A 19783-nucleotide genomic window follows, 5' to 3' on the forward strand; every position below is an offset into this window, starting at 1 on the left:
CAGTTTCTCAATAGAACTCATAACCAGCATTTATTCTAAGCTTCCTGCAGGGAAAGAAAAACAAGCTTTCCCCCTCAGGCATTTTTTAAAAAATGAGTCTTAATTAAGCACTTAGTTCAGTGTTTTTTTCAACTTTGGCAACTTTAAGATGGGTAGACTTCAATTCCCAGAATCCTGTTGGCCAAGAGATTCTGGGAGTCGAAGTCCACCCATCTTAAAGGTGCCAAGGTTGAAAAAAACACTGATTTAGGTTTTCCAGGGGAATCTGAAATGACATTAACATTTAAGTGTATTGTAGGTATCAGAAATGGTATATACTCAATAATCTGACTCAGAGTGCTTGGAGGACAGCAACGTAGCATCCTGGATGGTTCTTTATCTCCTTAAAGCTGAGTTTAACAGATCTTGAGCCTATCATCTAGGCATGTTAGCTGTTCCTGCCAGCTTAGTATTACCCAAAAATTTGGTAAGTTCCCCTTCTACCCTCATTAAATCATTTATGAAGATATTGAAGAATACTGGGCCTAAGATGGAACCTTGTGGTACCCCACTGCTTCCTTCCTTCCTTTTAGATGTAGTAAGATTAAGGAGTACTCGTTGAGTACTATTTGTCAGCCAGTTACAAATCCATCTGATGGTGATGTTATCTATCCCACCTTTTTCCAGCTTACTAGGAAGTTGGTTGTGATCTACTTTGTCGAATGCCTTTGAAGTTTAAGTATGTTATGTTCACAATGTTTAGCTGGTCTACTAATCTAGTCACTGTGTTGAAGAATGAAATAACATTGGCATGATCTGCTTGTATTGATACCCCTGTCCCTCATAGTGATTCGTTGCTAAACATTCTTACTAATTCTACAAAGGGAAATAAAAGAGGACTGGATATCCATGATGGAACAGATTATTTCAAGCAGGAGAGTCCAATCCCTGGAAGGTCTAGAAAAACTCTTGAGATTTGACAGATTAGCTTTGATACTTTTCTTCAATAAGCAATATAGTAACTGTCCCAAATCTTCCTGGCCTCTGCTGCAAAACAGGTTCAGAACTCGAGTGATTTGACAGTTGAAATTACCTTTAATATAAATGAATCCTGAGCTACATGTGAAGGGAGAAAGCAAGTTTAAGGGACATGGGCCATTCCATGTGGCATATATTCATTCTCCTAGCAGCTATCTGTTTAATTTGTTTAATGCACCGTTTCCTCCCTTTGGAAACTTTAAGATGCATGGACTTCAATTCCCAGAATTCTTCAGGAAGCATTTCATACTAGGGAATTGTAGGAATTGAAGTCCTCATATTTAAAGCCACTGAGGTTGGGAAACACTGGCTTAATGGTAGGGCTTGCCCTAAATCCTGAAGGTCTGCGTGCTTGCTAAACATTTTAGAATTGGGCTAGGAACATTGAGAATTGGGGTTCTGACATCTTTTAGAGCCTGAGATGAGTTATGTTAAACTTGAGGGATATAAATTCAAAATTGTATCTTATCTTCACAAATTAACAACCTGGGATCACCAAAGTTGGCTTCCCCCCTCATTTTTATTGCTCCAAAAGTATAACCTGCCGCCATTCACTGGTATATTTTCTTGCATGGTCAGTTCGCAACCTTGAAATCCTTGAATTTGGAAACAAGCAGATGGCTGTAGCAGCTTGTGTGTGGATTCACACACATTGCATAGAGTCAAAGTGTGATAGGTTTTTGTTATATATGAACCAGCCATTTGACTTGATATCAAGTGTGAAACCCAACCATTGAGGGTTACTCCTCCCAAAATTTAAAACAAATCATAGCTTAGCATGAAGTATTGTTCTAAGTAGTGAACAGCGCAAATTAGCATGTTAACAATTAAAGCAAGGGGAAGAGCCACTGTACATCGCTCGCCCCTTTAAATTGCACTGCGATGAAGTGTCTTCCTCATGCTAAACTTTATGGTCCTAAATTCCAAGCTTGGGAGCAACCTATGCACTTGTTGCATTTTGCATCATGTAGCGCAATTGTGAAGATGGTTCTTCTCCAGTCCCATGATTTTGGGGAAGGTCAAGCTGCTATTTTCCAATTCCCTCATTATATCTGCTAAATATTCCATCTTTCTCTATGGCTCCGGGCGAAGGCAGAAACATGACGTTCCTCAAACTGAGTGTGGGTGTTTGAATAAGGGCCTTCAGTGCTCCCCTTGCTGTTTGGGATCAAGGCGGGGTAGGGGGGTCCTTCCTGAATCAATGCTCCATTCATCCACTTGGCGTCATAGCCAGGGTAAGAGGTGGGAGGGAGAGTTGATGGAATGCAAAGGCAAAGTGTGCCAGGAGTTATGGGGGTGCCCTTTGGTTAGAGATCATGAGACAAAATGTGTTGCCAGTCAATGCTGGTTGGGAAGAAGTTTTGCGCAAAATGCTTCATTCCATTGTTGTCTCCTTCGCTTTGTTATGGTGGATGGCAAATTTCAATTGGTTTTGCAAGTAGTTCTCAACTTGCAACCATCCAAGATTGTTTTAAACTTTTATCTCTTTGCTCAGGTCTCTCCTCCCGATACTTGATAAGGTAATCCTCATTTGGAAACTGTTTGGTGACCATTCGCAGTTACAATGGTAATCAAAATGCAATATTATAACCAGTGCTCAGATTTACAGGCTTTGCAGATCTGTAAGGCTAAAGGTCATAAGCACAGTCCTGGTTTTGTTTAGTGACCGCTTTGCTTAATGACCAAATTGCCAGTCCCTGTTGTGATCACTGAATTAGAACTACTGTGTGAAATTGATTTTCTGAATGGTTGTATGGAAATACAACTAGTCCTCAACTTACAATCACAACTGAGCCCGAAACGTTTGTGGCTGAATGAGACTTTCGTTAAGTAAATTTTGCTCAATTTTATGACCTTTCCTGCAACAGTCGTTAAATGAATCACTGCAGTTGTTAAATTAGGGTTGTTAAGTGAATCTGGCCTCTCCATTGACTTCGCTTGTCAGATGCTCGCAAAAGGTGATCACATGACCCTGGGGCACTGCAACCGTCATAAATATGGATCAGTTGCCAAGTGTCTGAATTTTGATCATGTGACCACAGGGATGCTGCAGCATCCCTCTGTCATAAGTGTGAAACGCTCATAACTCACTTTTTTCAATACCCTTGTAACTTTGAGCAGTTACTAAATGAATTGTAATAAGTTGAGGACTATCTGTACTGTAATTTTACAGGATTGTTTGAGCATATTTTATATTATACATTGGAGCTATGACATTGTTTGAGAGGTGGGCAAAGGGTGCTTTTGGTGTTAAGTGGCATCCTGGGATAGAGGGCTTCAAAAATTGGGCAGGACACAACGAAGTTTTGAGTTTTGCAAAAGTTTGATTTAAATATTAATGTAGCTAAAAATAAATTAATTTGATACAATTAGATTACTTCCTATTTGTTTGATACTTCTTTCTTTCACATTAAAATTTGTCAGAATATTCATGAACCGGCAGAGACATGGTAACAAGGTCGGCCAATGGGGCTTGTTTGGAAAAAAGAAACTTAAGTTTGGGCATGGCTTAACTGCAGCTCTGAAAGTGCTGTGCAAAAAAGAAACAGAAACTAATCTAGTCTGGACTTGTCTGCTGAAATGAAACTGTTCTCTGCTGTTGATATTGTATATATTTATTCATATGATATTATGCATATAAAGAAGTTAATGAATCCTTCTGAATCTATACCTGTGCGTGCTTTCTGGATTTGATTTTTGCAACAAACTGACAAAATTCACATTTTGATAGCAGTTCAGGAGAGGACACGTGTTGTCCTCCCGTAACCGCTTAGGGGCCCACTAATAATTAAAAAAAATTACAAAATGCAGGTATAATTTGCATCAATAGCATTCCTGTAAAAAGAGAAGCTGTGGCATTTGAAAATTATTGTAATTGCAGCCTGGTAGACGTTTAGGGTGCCAAATCATGCTTGCCCTCAACAAAATATGAATTATGCATGGAAATCAACAATAACAAAGCGTATCATTGGTAACTGAGAAGCAGGAAGCTCAAAACGCCGCTTAAGCGTGAATCAAAACTGGCTTGAGATAGTTAAAATCTCAGATATTTAAAAACGTGGAGGTTCTGGGGTTGTAACAACAAAGGGGACAAGTAACCACAGAATTCTGCTGGCAGCAAAAAGGGATGGAATTTCCCATCTTCAAGTCGATACTGTCTGGAAAGAGATGCCAGACACGAGCAGGTGGGTTTGATCCAAAAATAACTAGAGTGAATGAATGGCCGAGGGCCAAACAGTGGAATAACTTTTGTACTTTCAATACTTCCATTTTGAGTTTCAGCTCCATTTAAAAGAAAAAGAAAAGATCAATGGGGCAGACAAAAACTCATAGTAAATGTGTTATATGGAGGAATGAACGAAAAGGATTTTAATTAAACCATTCCTTGTAAGCCTTTCTGCTTCTAAGAACTTTTAATTCCCTCCCCCCCACTTTTTGAAATTTTGCTCTGACATAAAGTAGGGAAGGGAACAAAACAGGTTAATGTAGGTTTTACATGTTTGATCGATACCAGGGGGTGGAATTGGTTCCTGAAGAAAATGATTCAGGATGCTAAATTGGAAAGAGGGGGTAAAATTGATGTAGAGGTTTATGGGGGTGCTAGGTTTGTGGGGTGGAAATAAAGTCTTGGGCACAATATTAATATTTTTCCTATTCCATCTTATGCTTAACAGAACTAAAAAAAAACTTTATTGGTAACTAAAGTCACCAAGGGCTTTGTTAATAAAATGTCCTGACAACAAAATATGTTAGCAAATCTGGCTTGCATATTTTGTATTTAAAAGAATCTACCACTATGAAGGAACGCTTTATATTTATTTACTAAATATGTACATCTTTTGGATTTTTGGAAAAATGGCTAATAAAAAAAATAACTAGAACAACGACTCATTTCTTTGAAAATAGGAATAATTTAACTTGCTTTAAAAAACGGAAACAATAGGAACAAGAGTGCTGATATGCTCAGGAATCCAAATTCCATGTCATGCATTGGATTTTGGGTGGAATTCAGGATGACGAAGTTCTAATTACAGATATCATAAGTCAGTTTTGTATTTAAGGCATTATCTGGTTGCCATAAGTGACAGAAGAATTATGGGCAGGTTTAACGATCAGGCTGATGGAAAAAGGTTGTCTCCCCTTTGTGGTCTAAAATTAGTATAAAAATGTCTGATTCATTACAGACTTTCAGCAAGAAACTCTGAGCTTAAGATCTCTTTTCTGTCTGATCCCAGTTGGCCAATAATTTTTTTTGTGGATTTGGAACCTTCATTTACAAGGCTGTTATGAGAAATGAGTTCATATTTCCTGAAATAGGCCACGGCTGGCTTGTTTGATAAACCTAGATTAGGACAATATATTATTCTAAACTAGTTATTCCCAACCTTTTTTTTGGCCATGCCCCACCTAAGCATCTTTAAAATCCTGACGCCCCCCCCCCCCCACTCCCCGTCATATAATTCTTACTTTACTCAAAAAGTGAACTCTACTCACATGGAGGAAAGCCTAAAAGACCATTAACTTGGTTTAAACAAGGTTCAAATTGCCCCCATTAAAAATCAAATCGCCCCCCTGTGGGGTGCGGCCCCCACATTGGGAAGCATTGTTCTAGACAGAAACTCAATTCCCTTTTGTTAAAAAGAAACAAGGAAGGGAAGAGAAGTCTGCAAAGAGGAGAGAGAGGTAAAGATTTAAAGAACTGACCAAATCTGAATTCACCAATTGGTTAGAGTTAGAATTATATACAATAGCAAGGTTGGAAGGGACCTTAGTGGTCTTCTAGTCCAACCCTCTGTTTGAGCAGGAGATCTTGTCCCATTCTAGATAAATGGTTGGTGATGGTTAAATTTGATACCTTCTGAAAAGCTGAAAATGTATGCTCTATCTTTCTCAAAAGCAGATTGTTTCAAATTGTACTCGTGAGTTCCCCTTAAAGCGGTGTTTCTCAGCCTTGACAATTTGAAGATGTTTGGACTTCAATTCACAGAATTCCTCAATCATCATGGCTGGCTAAAGAATTTGGTTCCACCACAAATGCGTGCACAACAAAAGCGCGCCTGACTAAATTGCGGTGTCTAAAGCGCGGTGACAAAACCGCGCAACGAATGAGCGACGAATTAGCCCTAAAGCGTGCCGACAAAAGCACGCCAACAGAAGCGCGCTGTAACGTAACCCTAAACCTAACCCTAACCCTAACCCTAACCCTAAACCTAACCGTAAATCTTACCTTAAATTAAATCGCGCTTCTGTCGGCGTGCTGTTGTCAGCACGCTGTTGTCGGCGCGCTTTTGACATCGCGGTTTTAGCGCCGTGGTGTCGGCGCGCTTATGACGTTCGCGCTTTTGTCGGGTCACAAAGAATTCTGGGAGTTGGAAGTCCGTGCTATCTCAAGTTGCCACTGAGAAACACGACTCTAAAGCATCACATTTATAACAGAATCTTCTGGGCTTTTTTTTTGCAGATTAACATCAAATTCACCAGAGATCATGTCAGAAGGGGATCGACCAAAAAGTGGTCTGAGTTTAGCCAGCAGTACAGCCACCATCTCTTCAGTTTCCATGGGAACAAAGGTGAGGACCTGGAATTGGTGGGAATCTGACAAATGAGACATAAAAATGAGTCATTTACCATTTATTCACCTATATTTGGTTTTTTTCTGAGTGTTGTTGGGCTGTCATTCAGTCTTATTTTCAAAGAACTTCAAAGTAATTGGTTATCTTTGGGGTCAAACACTTGTGCTTTTTAAAAGCACAACACTAGAATCCCATTCCAAGAAAGAAGGAAAGCTAAAAACTTGCATAATAACTACTAATCCTCAAATATTTACTCTTGTCCTTATATATCTGCATTAGCCATTGGTGTTATCTTGATGGTTTGAAAAGAACATTTCTGCTTGTGACCTTCAGTTCCTTAGAAAGATAAAGCACTTTTCAAGGAATAAAGCCACAATATAATAGTCTCCTATGCACCTAGATAAACTTTTAATGGTTTAAATATCTCATTTATACCTTATGGCGCATTAATAACAATTAAAATGTCAATTGCTTACTATGAGAAATAGGACGCTCGCTCCCTTTGGGGCTAAGGCTAAGTAACATTATACAAAGCACAGAAAAGGAATTAAAAGTAATAAGTAAAAAATAATGGAGGCAAGTAATGAAGGAAAACAAAATAAGATACAGTTAAATCCATAAATATATGAACCATTCACCGTATATTTTTGCCTAGGTCAGACTACACTGACATTCATCAAGTCCAGCCGTACATTTGCACATTGCTTTGAGTCTTTGAACTTCTCCTTTTGAGGATCTTATCAATTTCACCCAAACAAAACTTACTTTCTTCCACTTCCTTTTGATCCATTCACTTTTTTTTCTGCCTCTAATGGTTACAACTAATGAATCAACATTTGATCCAAAAAGCAGACCTTATACCTGTGGTGAAAACATCAGGTAGAAAAAAAAAAGTTTTCTGACACAATTCTCATCTGTTCTTTGTATATGGCCAGCTTCCTTGATATTTCCTACAATGATTCACTTTTATGTTCAATTCACATTCATTCATTCATTTTCATTACAAGTAGTCCTTAACTTACAACCATAATTGAGCCCAAAATTCCTGAGTGAGAAATATGTTAAGTGAGTTTTGCCCCATTTTGCAACTTTTCTTGCCACATTTGTTAAGTGAATCACTGCAATTGTTCAATTAATAACACAGTGGTTAAGTGAATATGGCTTCCCCTTTGACTTTGCTTGTCAGAAGATCGCAAAAGGGGATCCCACAACTCTGGGCACTGCAACCGTCATAAATGTGTGTCAGTTGTCAAGCATCTGAGCCATGGCGGCACAGTAGTTAGAGTGTAGTACTGCAGGGTACTTCTGCTGCCTGCTGGCTGCCTGCAGTTTGGCAGTTCAAATCTCACCAGGCTCAAGGTTGGCTCAGCCTTCCATCCTTCCGAGGTGGGTAACATGAGGACCCAGATTGTTGGGGGCAATAGGCTGACTCTGCAAACCGCTTAGAGAAGGCTGTAAAGCTGTATATAAGTCTAAGTGCTACTGCTATCTGATTCACATGACCATAGGATGCTGCAATGGCCATAAATGGTCATAACTGACTTTTTTCAGTGCCATTGTAACTTCGAATAGTCACTAAATGAACTGTTGTAAATTGAGGACTCTGTTTCACTCACTCACTCATCCATTCCATCGATGTTACTATATTCCCACTGTTGCAATTTATATTCGGATTTTTCCTGGATTTCACCCAACTCTCACTTCAGTGATGCACATTTGTTTCACTTCTTTTGGCAAGTATGTCCTTCATAAGAGACCACATAGGCTATCTTCTCAGGTCTTTTTCACCTGTCCCTCGATGTATCCCTCCAATACGTTGTTAATATAACTCTTTCCTCTTATTTCTAATTTTGAGGTTTTAAATTCCTTGAGAGCAGCAAAACCACCTTTTTTCCTGTTGTGTGGGCCAAAGAAAAAGACATGGTTTTCTTAACACGGGTTTTAGCAATAGCCGCTTTATAGTGCTTTACAGCTCTAAGCGGTTTACAGAGTCAGCCTATTGCCCCCAACAATCTGGGTCCTTATTTTACCTACCTGGGAAGGATGGAAGGCTGAGTCAACCGTGAGGCTGGTGAGATTTGAACTGCTAAATTGCAGGCAGCCGGCAGTCAGCAGAAGTAGTACTGCAACTCTAAACACCGCGCTACCATGGCTTGTTTTAGGTTCAGTTCTTAGCTTTTCAACTAGGATTCTTGCTTTGAAACTCTGGAGAACTATGTTTAAGATCAGTAATGCTGAGGTAAGCAGATGGGTAGCTCAATGGAGAGAGTAGATTGTATTTTGTTCTTGTTTTTTTAGTAAAAAGTTTTTTTTTAGTCTCATACATATATTTACAGGTACACATTCACATAGTTATTGTTCTTATTATATTTATCACTTTTACACATTTATTTTTCCATGTAAAGAATTAAAACATACATTCGAGATTGCTTTGCTTACCGTCCCATACACCTATTTTATGTTATGACCACCCTACTTTTCCTTCCTTTTCTCCCTCCCGCCCTTCTCTACTTTCTTCCTTCCTCCTCTCCTTTCTCTTTCCTTATTCCCAGTGATGGGTTTCAAAAATTGTTGGAACCTACTCTGTGGGTGTGGCCTCCTTTGTGGGAGTGGCTTGCCACCCATGTGACCAGATATGAAATTATGAATTAGTACTTAGGTCGGTCCAAGTAGCTATTCAGAAACTCTGGCATTGAAGCATGCAAGTCTTAAAGCTGTCAAGTTACAAGATCCTTGCCAGTGGTGGGTTTCAAAAAATTTTGGAACCTCTTCTGTAGGTGTGGCCTGCTTTCCGGGTCCACTGGTGGAATCTCTTCTAACTGGTTCGGTAGATTTGACGAACCGGTTCTACCGAATAGGTGCGAACTGGTAGGAACCCACCTCTGCTTCTTCCCCTTCCTTTCCCCTACTCCTCTCTTCCTCTTCTCCTTCCTACCCCCTCTCCTCTTCTGATCCCTCCCTGACTTCCTCTCCTTCCCTCTTTCTTCTTTCCCTCTCCTTTGCTCTCTTCTCCTCAGTAAGTTGATTTTGCATTTACCCATTTGTTTCTCCGTAGCCAAACGCAGCCCGGCCAGTCCGGAAAGTGCATACATTTGGGAAGAGAGCAAACTCCATCAAGAGAGATCCTAACTCTCCTGTTATAATGCGTGGCTGGCTTTATAAGCAGGTAAACAGTTTCTGAGAAATGCATATTTCTTAGTTTGAGGGATGATGGACTTTTAAGGGAGATCTGTAGGAAAGAAACCGTGTTAATCTAAGTAGTCCAAAATCAGAAGGAGCCTGATAACACCTTTTAAGATTTTTTAAGGAATCTATATTTTAAAGCCTCAGCTTTCACAAAATTGATTACAGAGACTCCTTGACTTAGGACCACAATTGAGGCAAAAATTTATGTTGATAAGCGAGACAGTTGTTAAGTGAGTTCTACTCCATTTTACGACCTTTCTTGCCATAGTTGTTAAGTGAATCGTTGTAGCTGTTACGTTAATGACATGATTGATAAGTGAATCTAGCTTCCCCACTGACTTTGCTTGTTCAGAAGGTCACAAAAAGGGATCGCAACACCCTGGGACACCATAACCATCATAAATATGAACCAGTTGCCAAGCATCCGAATTTTGATCACATGACCGTGGGAATGCTGCAACGGTCGTAAGCATGAAAAACAGTCCTAAGTCATTTTTTTCAGTGCCATTGTAACTTCAAATGGTTACCATAAGTCCATGATGGAAAACCTATGGCACATGTGCCACAGGTAGCACGCGGAGCCATTTGTTAGGGCACGCGAGGTGTTGCCCTATCAACTCCAGCACACATGCGCGTGCTGGCCAGCTGACTTCGGCCTTTTTTTTGCCTGTTTTTCACCTTCCGGAGGGCAAAAAACAACCCAACGCTTAAACTGGAAGTTCGGGAAGGGACGAAGGCTCCGGAGGGTGAAAAACAGCCCTACAGGCAAACTCCAGTGATTCACTTAACAAATGTGTAAAGAAATCAGGCAAAAATGGCTTAACAAATTTTTCACTCAGGAACATAAATTTTGGGCTCAATTGTGGTTGTAAATTGACAACTACCTGTATACAAATGGTTGTTAAGCCAAGGAGTATCTGTGCTTTGCTGAAGTATGTTGTTTTCTTGCTTTCTTGAGTTCGGAAACATGCTAAAACAGTAGCTAGTTTTAAATTTGGTTTAACCTCCTTTAAAAATTGAACGACTCTTCACAATTCCCTTTTAAAACCCCAGGGGGAAAAAATGGAAAATTCTGATCATGCGCACTAAATGATCCTGACTCATTTGATATCATTGTACAACTGTGGAGGATTTGAGCCCTAAAAAGAGTTAAAATCGGGCAATCCTGTTTTACTGAGGTAAAACTTTGACGCAGCTTTTGCCTAACTCACCATCTTTTCCTTTTGGTTCTTTTAGGATAGCTCTGGGCTGAAACTATGGAAACGGCGTTGGTTTGTCCTTTCCAATTACTGCCTCTTCTACTACCGAGGTAATTTGGATTTTCTCGACTTTCTGTTTCGGTTTTCCTTGAGATGGAAGCAAAGCATTTGGAGGTAGGACTGTTTTGTAGCTCAGGAGATGCATCAAGATCAGGCAGAGATCAAAGCAACATCCCCAGGTTCTGAGGACAGAAGTTTAAAAAAGAAATGCAGGTAGTCCTTGGTTTATGACTGTTCACTTAATGACGGTTTGAAGTTGAGGAACATTGCTGTAAGCGTAACCCAGTTCCTTGAAACAGTCATGTTGGCGGAGATTGGGAAGTTGTAACTTTCTGAGCAGGAGCCCTGGGAAGCAACACTGAAGTTTCTTTCTGTGGGATTTTGTGGGTTGTATTCCAGATAGCCGTGAAGAGATGGTTTTGGGCAGTATCCTCCTCCCCAGCTATGAGATTCGGACAGCTTTCTCCAAGGAGAAGAAGAACCGTCGCTTTGTATTCAAGGTCAGGAGGAAGGACTTCATTTATGCTTTTGTCTCTCCTGTGATGATGGAACTTTTCTTAAATGTCCATGGTCACTGTTTCCTTGAAACCACCCTAGAATCTGACCATTGCCTCAGCTTTAACGAGGCAATATCTATGTGTGGTGAATACTGAGCAGAGCATATCTTTCTCCTTCTGTCCTGGCCACTTTTTACAGAGGCGTGATTGAGAGCGTTTTAACAAACTGCATCACTGTTTGGTTTGGTGGTAGCAGTGCCTCAGGTAGAAAGCCCATACAGAGAGTGGTAAGGACAGCCGAGAAGATTATAGGAAGCTCACTTCCCGTTATTCAGGGTACGGCTTATAAGCGCTATGTGCTTAGAGCTCAAAGCATTGTTAGAGACCCCACATACCCACTTTATGGTCTATTTCTGTTGCTCCCCTTTGGGAGGAGGTTTTGAAGTATCTATAGCAGGACTACTAGATTGTGCTTTGTTCCTTATGCCAGCTGTCTTATAAACTCGCAGGATTTTTTTCACCATGTACTGTTTACATATATATCCGAAATAAACTGTGATGTTTCTCTGTGACATATGTGTGTGTATGTGAGTATGTGCATAATAGTTATATTTTGAGAGCTGAATGCAACAAAATTTAATTTTAATGTATGCTGATTAGTGTGTATTTAAAGTGTTAAAAGTTTCAATTCCTATTCTGTTCTATTCTGTCCTGTCCTGTTCTATTTCTATTCTATTTCTATTCTAATTCTATTCTATTCTTTATTTGCCTCTGTTGTTGGCTCATCTATCTAATACAGGTAGTCTTCAATTTATGACCAGTTGCTTAATGGCAATGCAAAATTATGACAGACTTTGAAAAAGCTACTTGGGACCTATCCTTGAAGTTAAAAGTGCTGCTGCCCCTCCCTCCCAATCAACTGATTGCATTTTGGGTGATTGGCAGCTGGCTCACATTTTCCAGCAGAAAATGTCAAAAGCCACCCATTGGATACATTGGATTTGGTTAATGACCATGGGATTTGCCTAATGACGATGCTGTTTGCTTAACGACTGTGATAATAACTCACTTTACAAATATCATACAAATGGTTATAAAATCAAGTCAAGTCATTTGGTGGCCTGTATTTAATGACCACAATGACTTATAACCAAAATTCCAGGGACAGTTGTAGTTGTAAGTTGACGACTACCTGTATCATATATTGATTTAGAATCAATTGATTTGGAATTGATTTAGAATCTTTCACCCTGCTCAAAGGAATTCAAGGGTACGTGTGCATCCAGTTTCTAGAAAGAAGCTTCACTTCAGTTAGTTTAATAGCTGCATCAACCAGGATTTCTTGCTATGCCTGGTAGCAGCTGATTTACAGAGACTTTCAGACAAAAGAACACAAAACACAGAATAATAGAGTTGGAAGGGACCTTGGAGGTCTTCTAGTCCAACCCTCTGTTCAATACCATGAGATGCATAGATTGGAAGATGTAGAAATGGTACCAAATCTAATTCAGGACCTCTTTTTTTTTTTTTTTTTTGGTGTTTTGAGTTAGCGTTGACTCATGGAGACTGCCAGGGCAAATCCCTGCAGCATTCTTGGCCAGGCTTTAGAATTGCTTATGGAAGCTCCTATCATGCCTTTAGGGCAGTGAAATAGCCACATTGGATGGCAGACAGGGGGAAACCAAGCCCATTCATTGTCCTTCACTGCATCTCCGGCAAGAGGCTGCCCAGAATGCTTTGCCACCTCATTTGGCCTTTCTAATGGGTGTCTTCAGAAGAATGGATTGTGAGATAGCCACCTGGTGCCTCCTTGCTTTGGCAGCCATGCAACTATCCTACAGAGCTGTGTTTCTCAGCCTTGGCAGCCTTGAAGACGTGTGGACTTCAACTCCCAGAATTCCCCAGCCAGCCATGCTAAGGAGTTTTGGGAGTTGAAGTCCAGATATCTTAGAGCTTCTGAGGTTGAGAAATACTGCTGCAGAGTTATCTTGAAGCACCCCACAAAAACAAACGAGCCACACCCCATCCGCTATAAAGCAGAGTAACATTCTTTGCCAGGAGTAGTATATAGGAAACCCAACAATTCCCATTCTCTCCTTTTCTGCTGGTGTTCTAAGTGTATCTTCTGCCCTCTTCAGGAGGCTCCAACCACTACAAGGAATTTCTTTCCCTTTGCTTTTTTCCCATAGGCTGAACACCCTGGCATGCGGACTTACTATTTCAGTGCCGACACCCAGTTGGATATGAATAGCTGGATCAGGGCCATGAACCAGTCAGCTGCTGCTGAGTGCAACTGTGGAAACCTGTAAGGGCTGGGTATGGGGACAGGCACAAAACCCTGTTGTGGGTGTATTGCCGATTTTGTGTAATCAGGAGTTGGGGCATAATGTATTGTAGAAAGTTCCAGAAATAATAATCTCTTGGAAAGAGAGTGAACTTACTATTTAAGTAAGAATTGGTCAGGGGGGGAAAGGACAGTGGAAGAACAGAACAATTTTCTGGAAAAGAAAAACCTAGTTATTCTTGTGGAAGAACTGGGGAAGATCTTGGTAAAGTCAATTGGACAGAGCAGCATTTGATGGAAGAGGAGGAAATCAGATTTTGCACTGGGAATAGTGGGCAATATTATGGAGACCTGGAACAGTCACTTGGATTGATTGGTCTGGTCTGGTGGTAGCAATAGTTAGACTTATATACCACTTCATAGGGCTTTCAGCCCTCTCTAAGCGGTTTACAGAGTCAGCATATTGCCCCCCAACAATCCAAGTCCTCATTTTACCCACCTCGGAAGGATGGAAGGCTGAGTCAACCCTGAGCCTGGTGGGATTTGAACAGCCAAACTCCTGAACTGCAGTCAGCTGAAGTAGCCTGCAGTGCTGCATTTAACCACTGCGCCACCTCGGCTCTTCTGGTTAAGGTACAAGACTAGAAACTAGGAGTCGGTGAGTTCTAGTCCTACCTTAGGCAGGACAGCCAGCTGGATGGCTTTGGAGCAATCACCAGGTGACTGTGAATTCTGGTAGCACTTTAGGCATGAAAACAAGGTAGATTTTGGGTCAATTAGCAATCGCCAGGAGTGTTAGTTCTAGTTCTGCCTTAGGCATGAAAATCAACTGCATGTATTGACTTTGGGCCAATTACCAGGAGACTTTGAGTTCTAGTCCTGTTTTAGGCATGAACGTTGGCTGGGTGACTTTGGGCCAGCCACTCACTCTCAGCCCAACACACCTCAGAGGATTTTTATTGTGAGGAAAATAGGAAAAGGAAGGCCCATGGAATATGTTCGCCGCTTTGAGTTATTTGTAAAAACAACAAAAGTGGGTTACAAAATAAATAATTAAAATTTAAAAAAATTCCCCCTTCTGCTCCACCTCAGCAATCAAGGGGGTCTCCACAGCCAGTCAGTGTCTGCCCACACCAGCTTTGAGGACATCCGGCTGCCCCAGGGTGATTGTGCCAAAAGCACCGAATCACTAGAAGTTGCCCATCTCTCAGAGATCCAGGAAGCCCGGGCCTCCTCGTCCGAGAGCCTCCACCTGCCTGACATCCAGACAGGATCTCCTTGCGTTAAGAGGGCTTCTTTATCTAGTTCACTCAACGGGAGCTTCTGCTGTGAAAAGAAAGAGCAGCCAGAACTGAGGTAAGGAGAAGCAAAACCAGTTTCACTGCTGTGGATGCTGTAGAGCACAGGTGTCAAACTCATTGCGTCATATTGCTGCCATGTGATGTTTCCAGGGGTGGGTTCCGGCAGTCACTACTGCTGGGTAGGTCATGGACACACCTCATGTGCATGCACAGTGCAATAAAAATTACTCTGCACATGCACAGAAGTAAAAAAACAAGATGCAGCCACCCGGAGAACCAATTCGGAGGCGTGGCAGATCTGGGTCGTTGCTGGTTCCAGCGACCGACACCACCAAACCACTACGGGTTTGGCTGAAGTGATCCTAAGTAGTAGGAACTCACCACTTGTTATGTTTTCCCCATTCGTGGAGCTGGTGTGGGCGTGGCCTGTGTGTGACACATCTGGCCTGTGGGTTGCCAGTTTGACACCCCTGCTGTAAAGGAGGGATGTCCAATCTTGGTAACTTTAAGATCTGTGGACTTCAAATCCCACAATTCTTCAGCCAGCTTGGCTGGATGGGGAATTCTGGGAGTTGAAGTCCACAAGTCTTAAAAGTTGCCAAGGTTGGACACCTCTAATGTAAAGAATGGGAAGGATGTAGTAGCAGATGGCTGTATAGAGTTTGGATCACCATGATTGACTTTATCTTCTCCTTCATCTTCTCTTGGCAGCTCCCTGTCATCCCAGACACACGGATGTCCCTCTCCTATTAGTTGCACCAAGTTCGCTTCCCGGCCACGGAGCCCACTACCGCCTTCATCTGAGAGTCCACCTCCTCCTTCTCCATCTCAGATATCTCAGCCTTCCCCTGTGTTTTCACTGCGTTCCTCACGCGCTTATTCCCTCCCAGTAGCCCCAGCCGAGTCCCCAAAGTTGCCACAGGCTCACCTCCCGAACATGCATGATCCCCACTGGAGCCTTCATGATGCCCATCGGAGCCCTCCGCGATCTGTAGTTGCACAGGCTGCCTCCTGTGATGACCTCTCTATCATGAGCTCGCCAAGGAGTCTGCATGCTAACATTCCCATGGGGAGGGTGGACATTGCCCCCAACAAAGGCCTTCCCAATAACCCTTACGCTGTTGCATCACCAGCCCACAAAGGCCACTCTCTGACCCCTGCAGACCGGTATGATGTGTTCCCTACTTCTGAAGACTCCTATGCCAGGCGCTACGCTCAAAGTCCTCATCTCCATAGAGTCCGGCCTGTGGGTGAAGATGGCTTAGCCCCCTCAATAGGGAGACCGCAGCAAAACAGAGTAAGTGGAAATTACTTACTTCAGTAAGCACAGCAATCTCATTGGAATATGTTCCTCCTGAGCTTAAACTAACCATGGTCCTCCTGGATTTTTGGAAGGCTCTGAAGATGTGATTGTAGGAGATGATTGGGCTGAGCCCTCAAGAGAGGAGTCAAACATGTCATCAGACTTGACATCCCTTTGTGCCCACAAGAAATCCAGTCCACTTTGAATTCCATTGAGTCTTCTCTACCGCCAATTTGCTTTGACCATTAGTAGTTCAGATTTTTGTAGAGCACACTTCCCCAACCTTTTCGGCTTTGCTGACCAGGGGCAGAAAGGGGATGATTTTGCACAAGTGGTGAGCAGGCACGTGCGTGCACAGGCAGCTTCATTTGTGTGAGTAGTGGGCACACACACCAGCTGCTCACACAAATGGAGCTCACCTGCACATGCACACACGCCGTTTGCACAAGTGGGGATGCACACATTTTTTTGTGTTTCTTGTGTTTCTACTGCTGGTTCAGTTTGCTTGTATGTTTATTTTATTGATCCATTTTTGAGTTTTGATGCTGTTTTAAGGTAAGATGAGGCCTGTACAAATCAAGTAAGCAAACAAATTGAATTTGGTCTGTAATCTGAATTTGAATTTTTCCAGTACACTGCTTGGAGAGTCAAGCAATGGGTTAAACTCAGCCAATCTGCCCAGGACTGAATTGAAACTTTAGCCACGCCTCTGGTGTTGCCTTGACTCGCCAGATTTTCAATTCAGTCAAAGCCCAGTGGACGCATTTAGTTTCTCTTCAGTCCTTTCAGATTGGCTTGGACTCTCAAAAAACTTTCTGTTAATTTGAGTTTTTTTCCTTTATTTTTCCTTCCCTAGAGAGCAGGAGAGGTGAGAAGTTCCTTTTGCACATCCTTTTCTGTACCTTCTTGCTTTTTCCCAGCTTCCACAGTGTCCTGGGCTTGCTCAGGCGCCCGGAGGTTGCTGGCAGATGCTGGTGGGAGTGTGGGGTCGGAGTGCCGATGCCCACACAATCACGCTTTTTCCACTCTTCTGCGTGATTGCTTTTTTCCGGCAGGGATTTCTGTTGCCACTGTCCGCTCTTGCTGGGGAGCCGGATGTCGGCAGGCAATTTTTACTGATGGCCATTTTGGATTGCCTTTTTGCCATGGCCGCCATTTTGGTTTTGCTTTTCCTGTCTCACATTTTTCTGCCTGCCTTTCTTCCTGCTCTACTCTGTGCAGATCGCTACTGCAGACTCCTTGTCCGGACCTCCGGCGGGGTCTTTGTTGGGGATTGTTCCCTGCGACTCAAGCTCTTCCTTAGCATCAGAGACCAGGCTCGTCAATTCTGCATCTGCGCTGGTGCTGGGAGTAAAATTAACTCACACCTGAGCGACTGCCTTTGGCTTATTACTCCTGCTTGCTGCCTTCAGTGTCTCCCCCTTCGGAGTGCCAAGGCGTTTTGTTCCAAGGTTACCTAGGTGGTGAATGAAGAGCCCCTAGTCCCTTCCAGTCACCCAGATTTCTGTCATGGCAGAGCAGGCCCCTGGGGATAATAGCCAGCCTAGTCCCTCCACCAGCAGGATTCCTCCTAGACAGGCTAGCAAGGTGGCAAGGGAGGCCCTAAAGGCAGCAAACCTTCCACCAGGCAGGACAAGCAATTAGGGTCAGGCTTTGATAAAGATGCCCTCAGGTGGCAAAAGGCCTTGGAAAAACAATTCCTCAAGGCCCAGCAGCAGGCCCAGGCCTCCAATCGGTCTCCCCCCCCAGGGATCCTTCACCAGACGTCAGACCTGGGCAAAGGCCTCCCATTTCTGAAAATGAAGGGGAAGGGCAGGAATTTTCCTCTCAGGCTTCACTGGCCATGGCTGCTTAGCCAGGCTCACCAGGGGCTTCAGTGGCTGACCATGCAGACTTTTTTGAATGCCTATCAGAGGGAGAAGGCGATCCAGTTCCCTTGGGCCATCTGGCTCCACAATGTCCGCTCGCCCATCCGCCTCATAGAAAATGACAAAAAGAAGGTTGTGCCTTCAGTCACCAAGAAGTCTGATCGCAAGGGTTCCAATTTTTATAGGAAGCAGCCCTTTCGAGCTTCCGACCAGCCCTCAACTTCCGCCACCTACCAGAGGAGCTACCCCCAAAATACAGACAGGCTTCAGGACCGCCAGTCCTTTCATGACAGAGGCAGCCAGCAGAATTTCTTTAAGCAACCCTTCTGCGGGGGGGGGGGAGGTCTGGCTCCAGAGCCTTCCATCAGTATAAGTGACCATCAACAGAGGGCTCCCATTGGTGGGCGTGTGCAACTGTTCCACGCACAATGGGAGCGCACCACGTCTGACCAGTGTGTCCTCCAAACCATCCAACCATGTCTGACGCTGGAATTCCTCTCGCCCCCACCTCGTCACTTCATCAGGTGTCCCACCCTCTCCTGCCCTGTAAAAAAGGCTCTCATGGAGCAGGAGATCCTCCACCTCAGGGAAATCAGGGCCATAGAACCGGTTCCACCTGCTCACGAGGGGACAGGGTTTTATTCCATTCTGTTCCTTGTCCCAAAGAATTTGGGTGTGTGTTTGTGTGTGTGGAGGGGCATATTAGATCTAAAGAAGCTAAACCACCATATAGTGTCCCAAAAATTCAACATGCAGTCCCTCCAATCCATCCTGGGCTGCATCAGACCAGGGGATCTGTTAACGTCCATAAAACTGAAGGAGCTTATCTACACGTCCCCATCTACAAGGCCCACCACAGGTTTCTAAGGTTTTTCTATGCAAGCCAGCACTCCCAGTGCAGGGCTCTGCCGTTTGGCCTGTCATCGGCCCCACGAACCTTCACAGAGATCCTGGCAGCGGTTGCGGCCTTCCTCAGATCACACCCAGTGTGCCTACAATGCTACCTGGATGACATTCTCATCCAGTCATCGTCCCGCCAGCAACCGACGCTAGACCTGCAATACACAACAGCAGTTCTTCGGGACCATGGGTTCTCTGTCAACCTGGAAAAGAGTTATCTGGTCCCAACCACCAGGTTGCAGCACCTTGGGGCCGTCATAGATACTGTTGCATGTCAGGACTCCCCATTTCCCGACCGAATGACGAGTCTCAGATCTCTCGTGCATCAAATTCACCAGGAAAGGCACGTCCCGATTGTACAGCTGTCCCAACTATTGGGAAAAATGATATCCTGCCTCTCTGTTGTACCTTGAGCCCGACTTCATTCTCGTCGGCTTCAATGGCTCCTCTTGCCATACCAGAGGGCGAAACAAAGCAATTCTCCAGCTCTGATCACGGTTCCCCCTCGGGTACGCTGGTCCTTCGGCTGGTGGACAACCTCCGCACTAACAAAGGGCTCCTTTTTCAGAGAGCTGGCCTGCCTTACCATCACCTG

The 19783-nt window shown here is 43.3% G+C and overlaps 1 protein-coding gene across 6 annotated transcripts in view; it reads left to right on the forward strand.

Annotated features, from left to right (window-relative positions):
* PLEKHA4 (pleckstrin homology domain containing A4) overlaps positions 1-19783 on the forward strand; it is a 63410-nt gene that overhangs the window by 12678 nt on the left and 30949 nt on the right. For 3 of the 6 annotated variants that reach the window (XM_032236804.1, XM_032236802.1, XM_032236803.1), the window contains exons 2-8: positions 6479-6587; positions 9646-9756; positions 11013-11085; positions 11435-11535; positions 13722-13837; positions 14909-15172; positions 15829-16414. In XM_032236804.1, coding sequence (XP_032092695.1) covers positions 6504-6587; positions 9646-9756; positions 11013-11085; positions 11435-11535; positions 13722-13837; positions 14909-15172; positions 15829-16414 — 1335 coding nt within the window. In that variant the 5' untranslated portion in view covers positions 6479-6503. Of the gene's footprint in view, positions 1-3713; positions 4203-6478; positions 6588-9645; positions 9757-11012; positions 11086-11434; positions 11536-13721; positions 13838-14908; positions 15173-15828; positions 16415-19783 lie in introns of those variants that run through there. The other 3 variants (XM_032236801.1, XM_032236800.1, XM_032236805.1) reach the window with 2 other exon arrangements.

The sequence above is a fragment of the Thamnophis elegans genome, chromosome Z (genome assembly GCF_009769535.1).
Source record: "Thamnophis elegans isolate rThaEle1 chromosome Z, rThaEle1.pri, whole genome shotgun sequence".
NCBI lineage: Eukaryota > Metazoa > Chordata > Lepidosauria > Squamata > Colubridae > Thamnophis > Thamnophis elegans.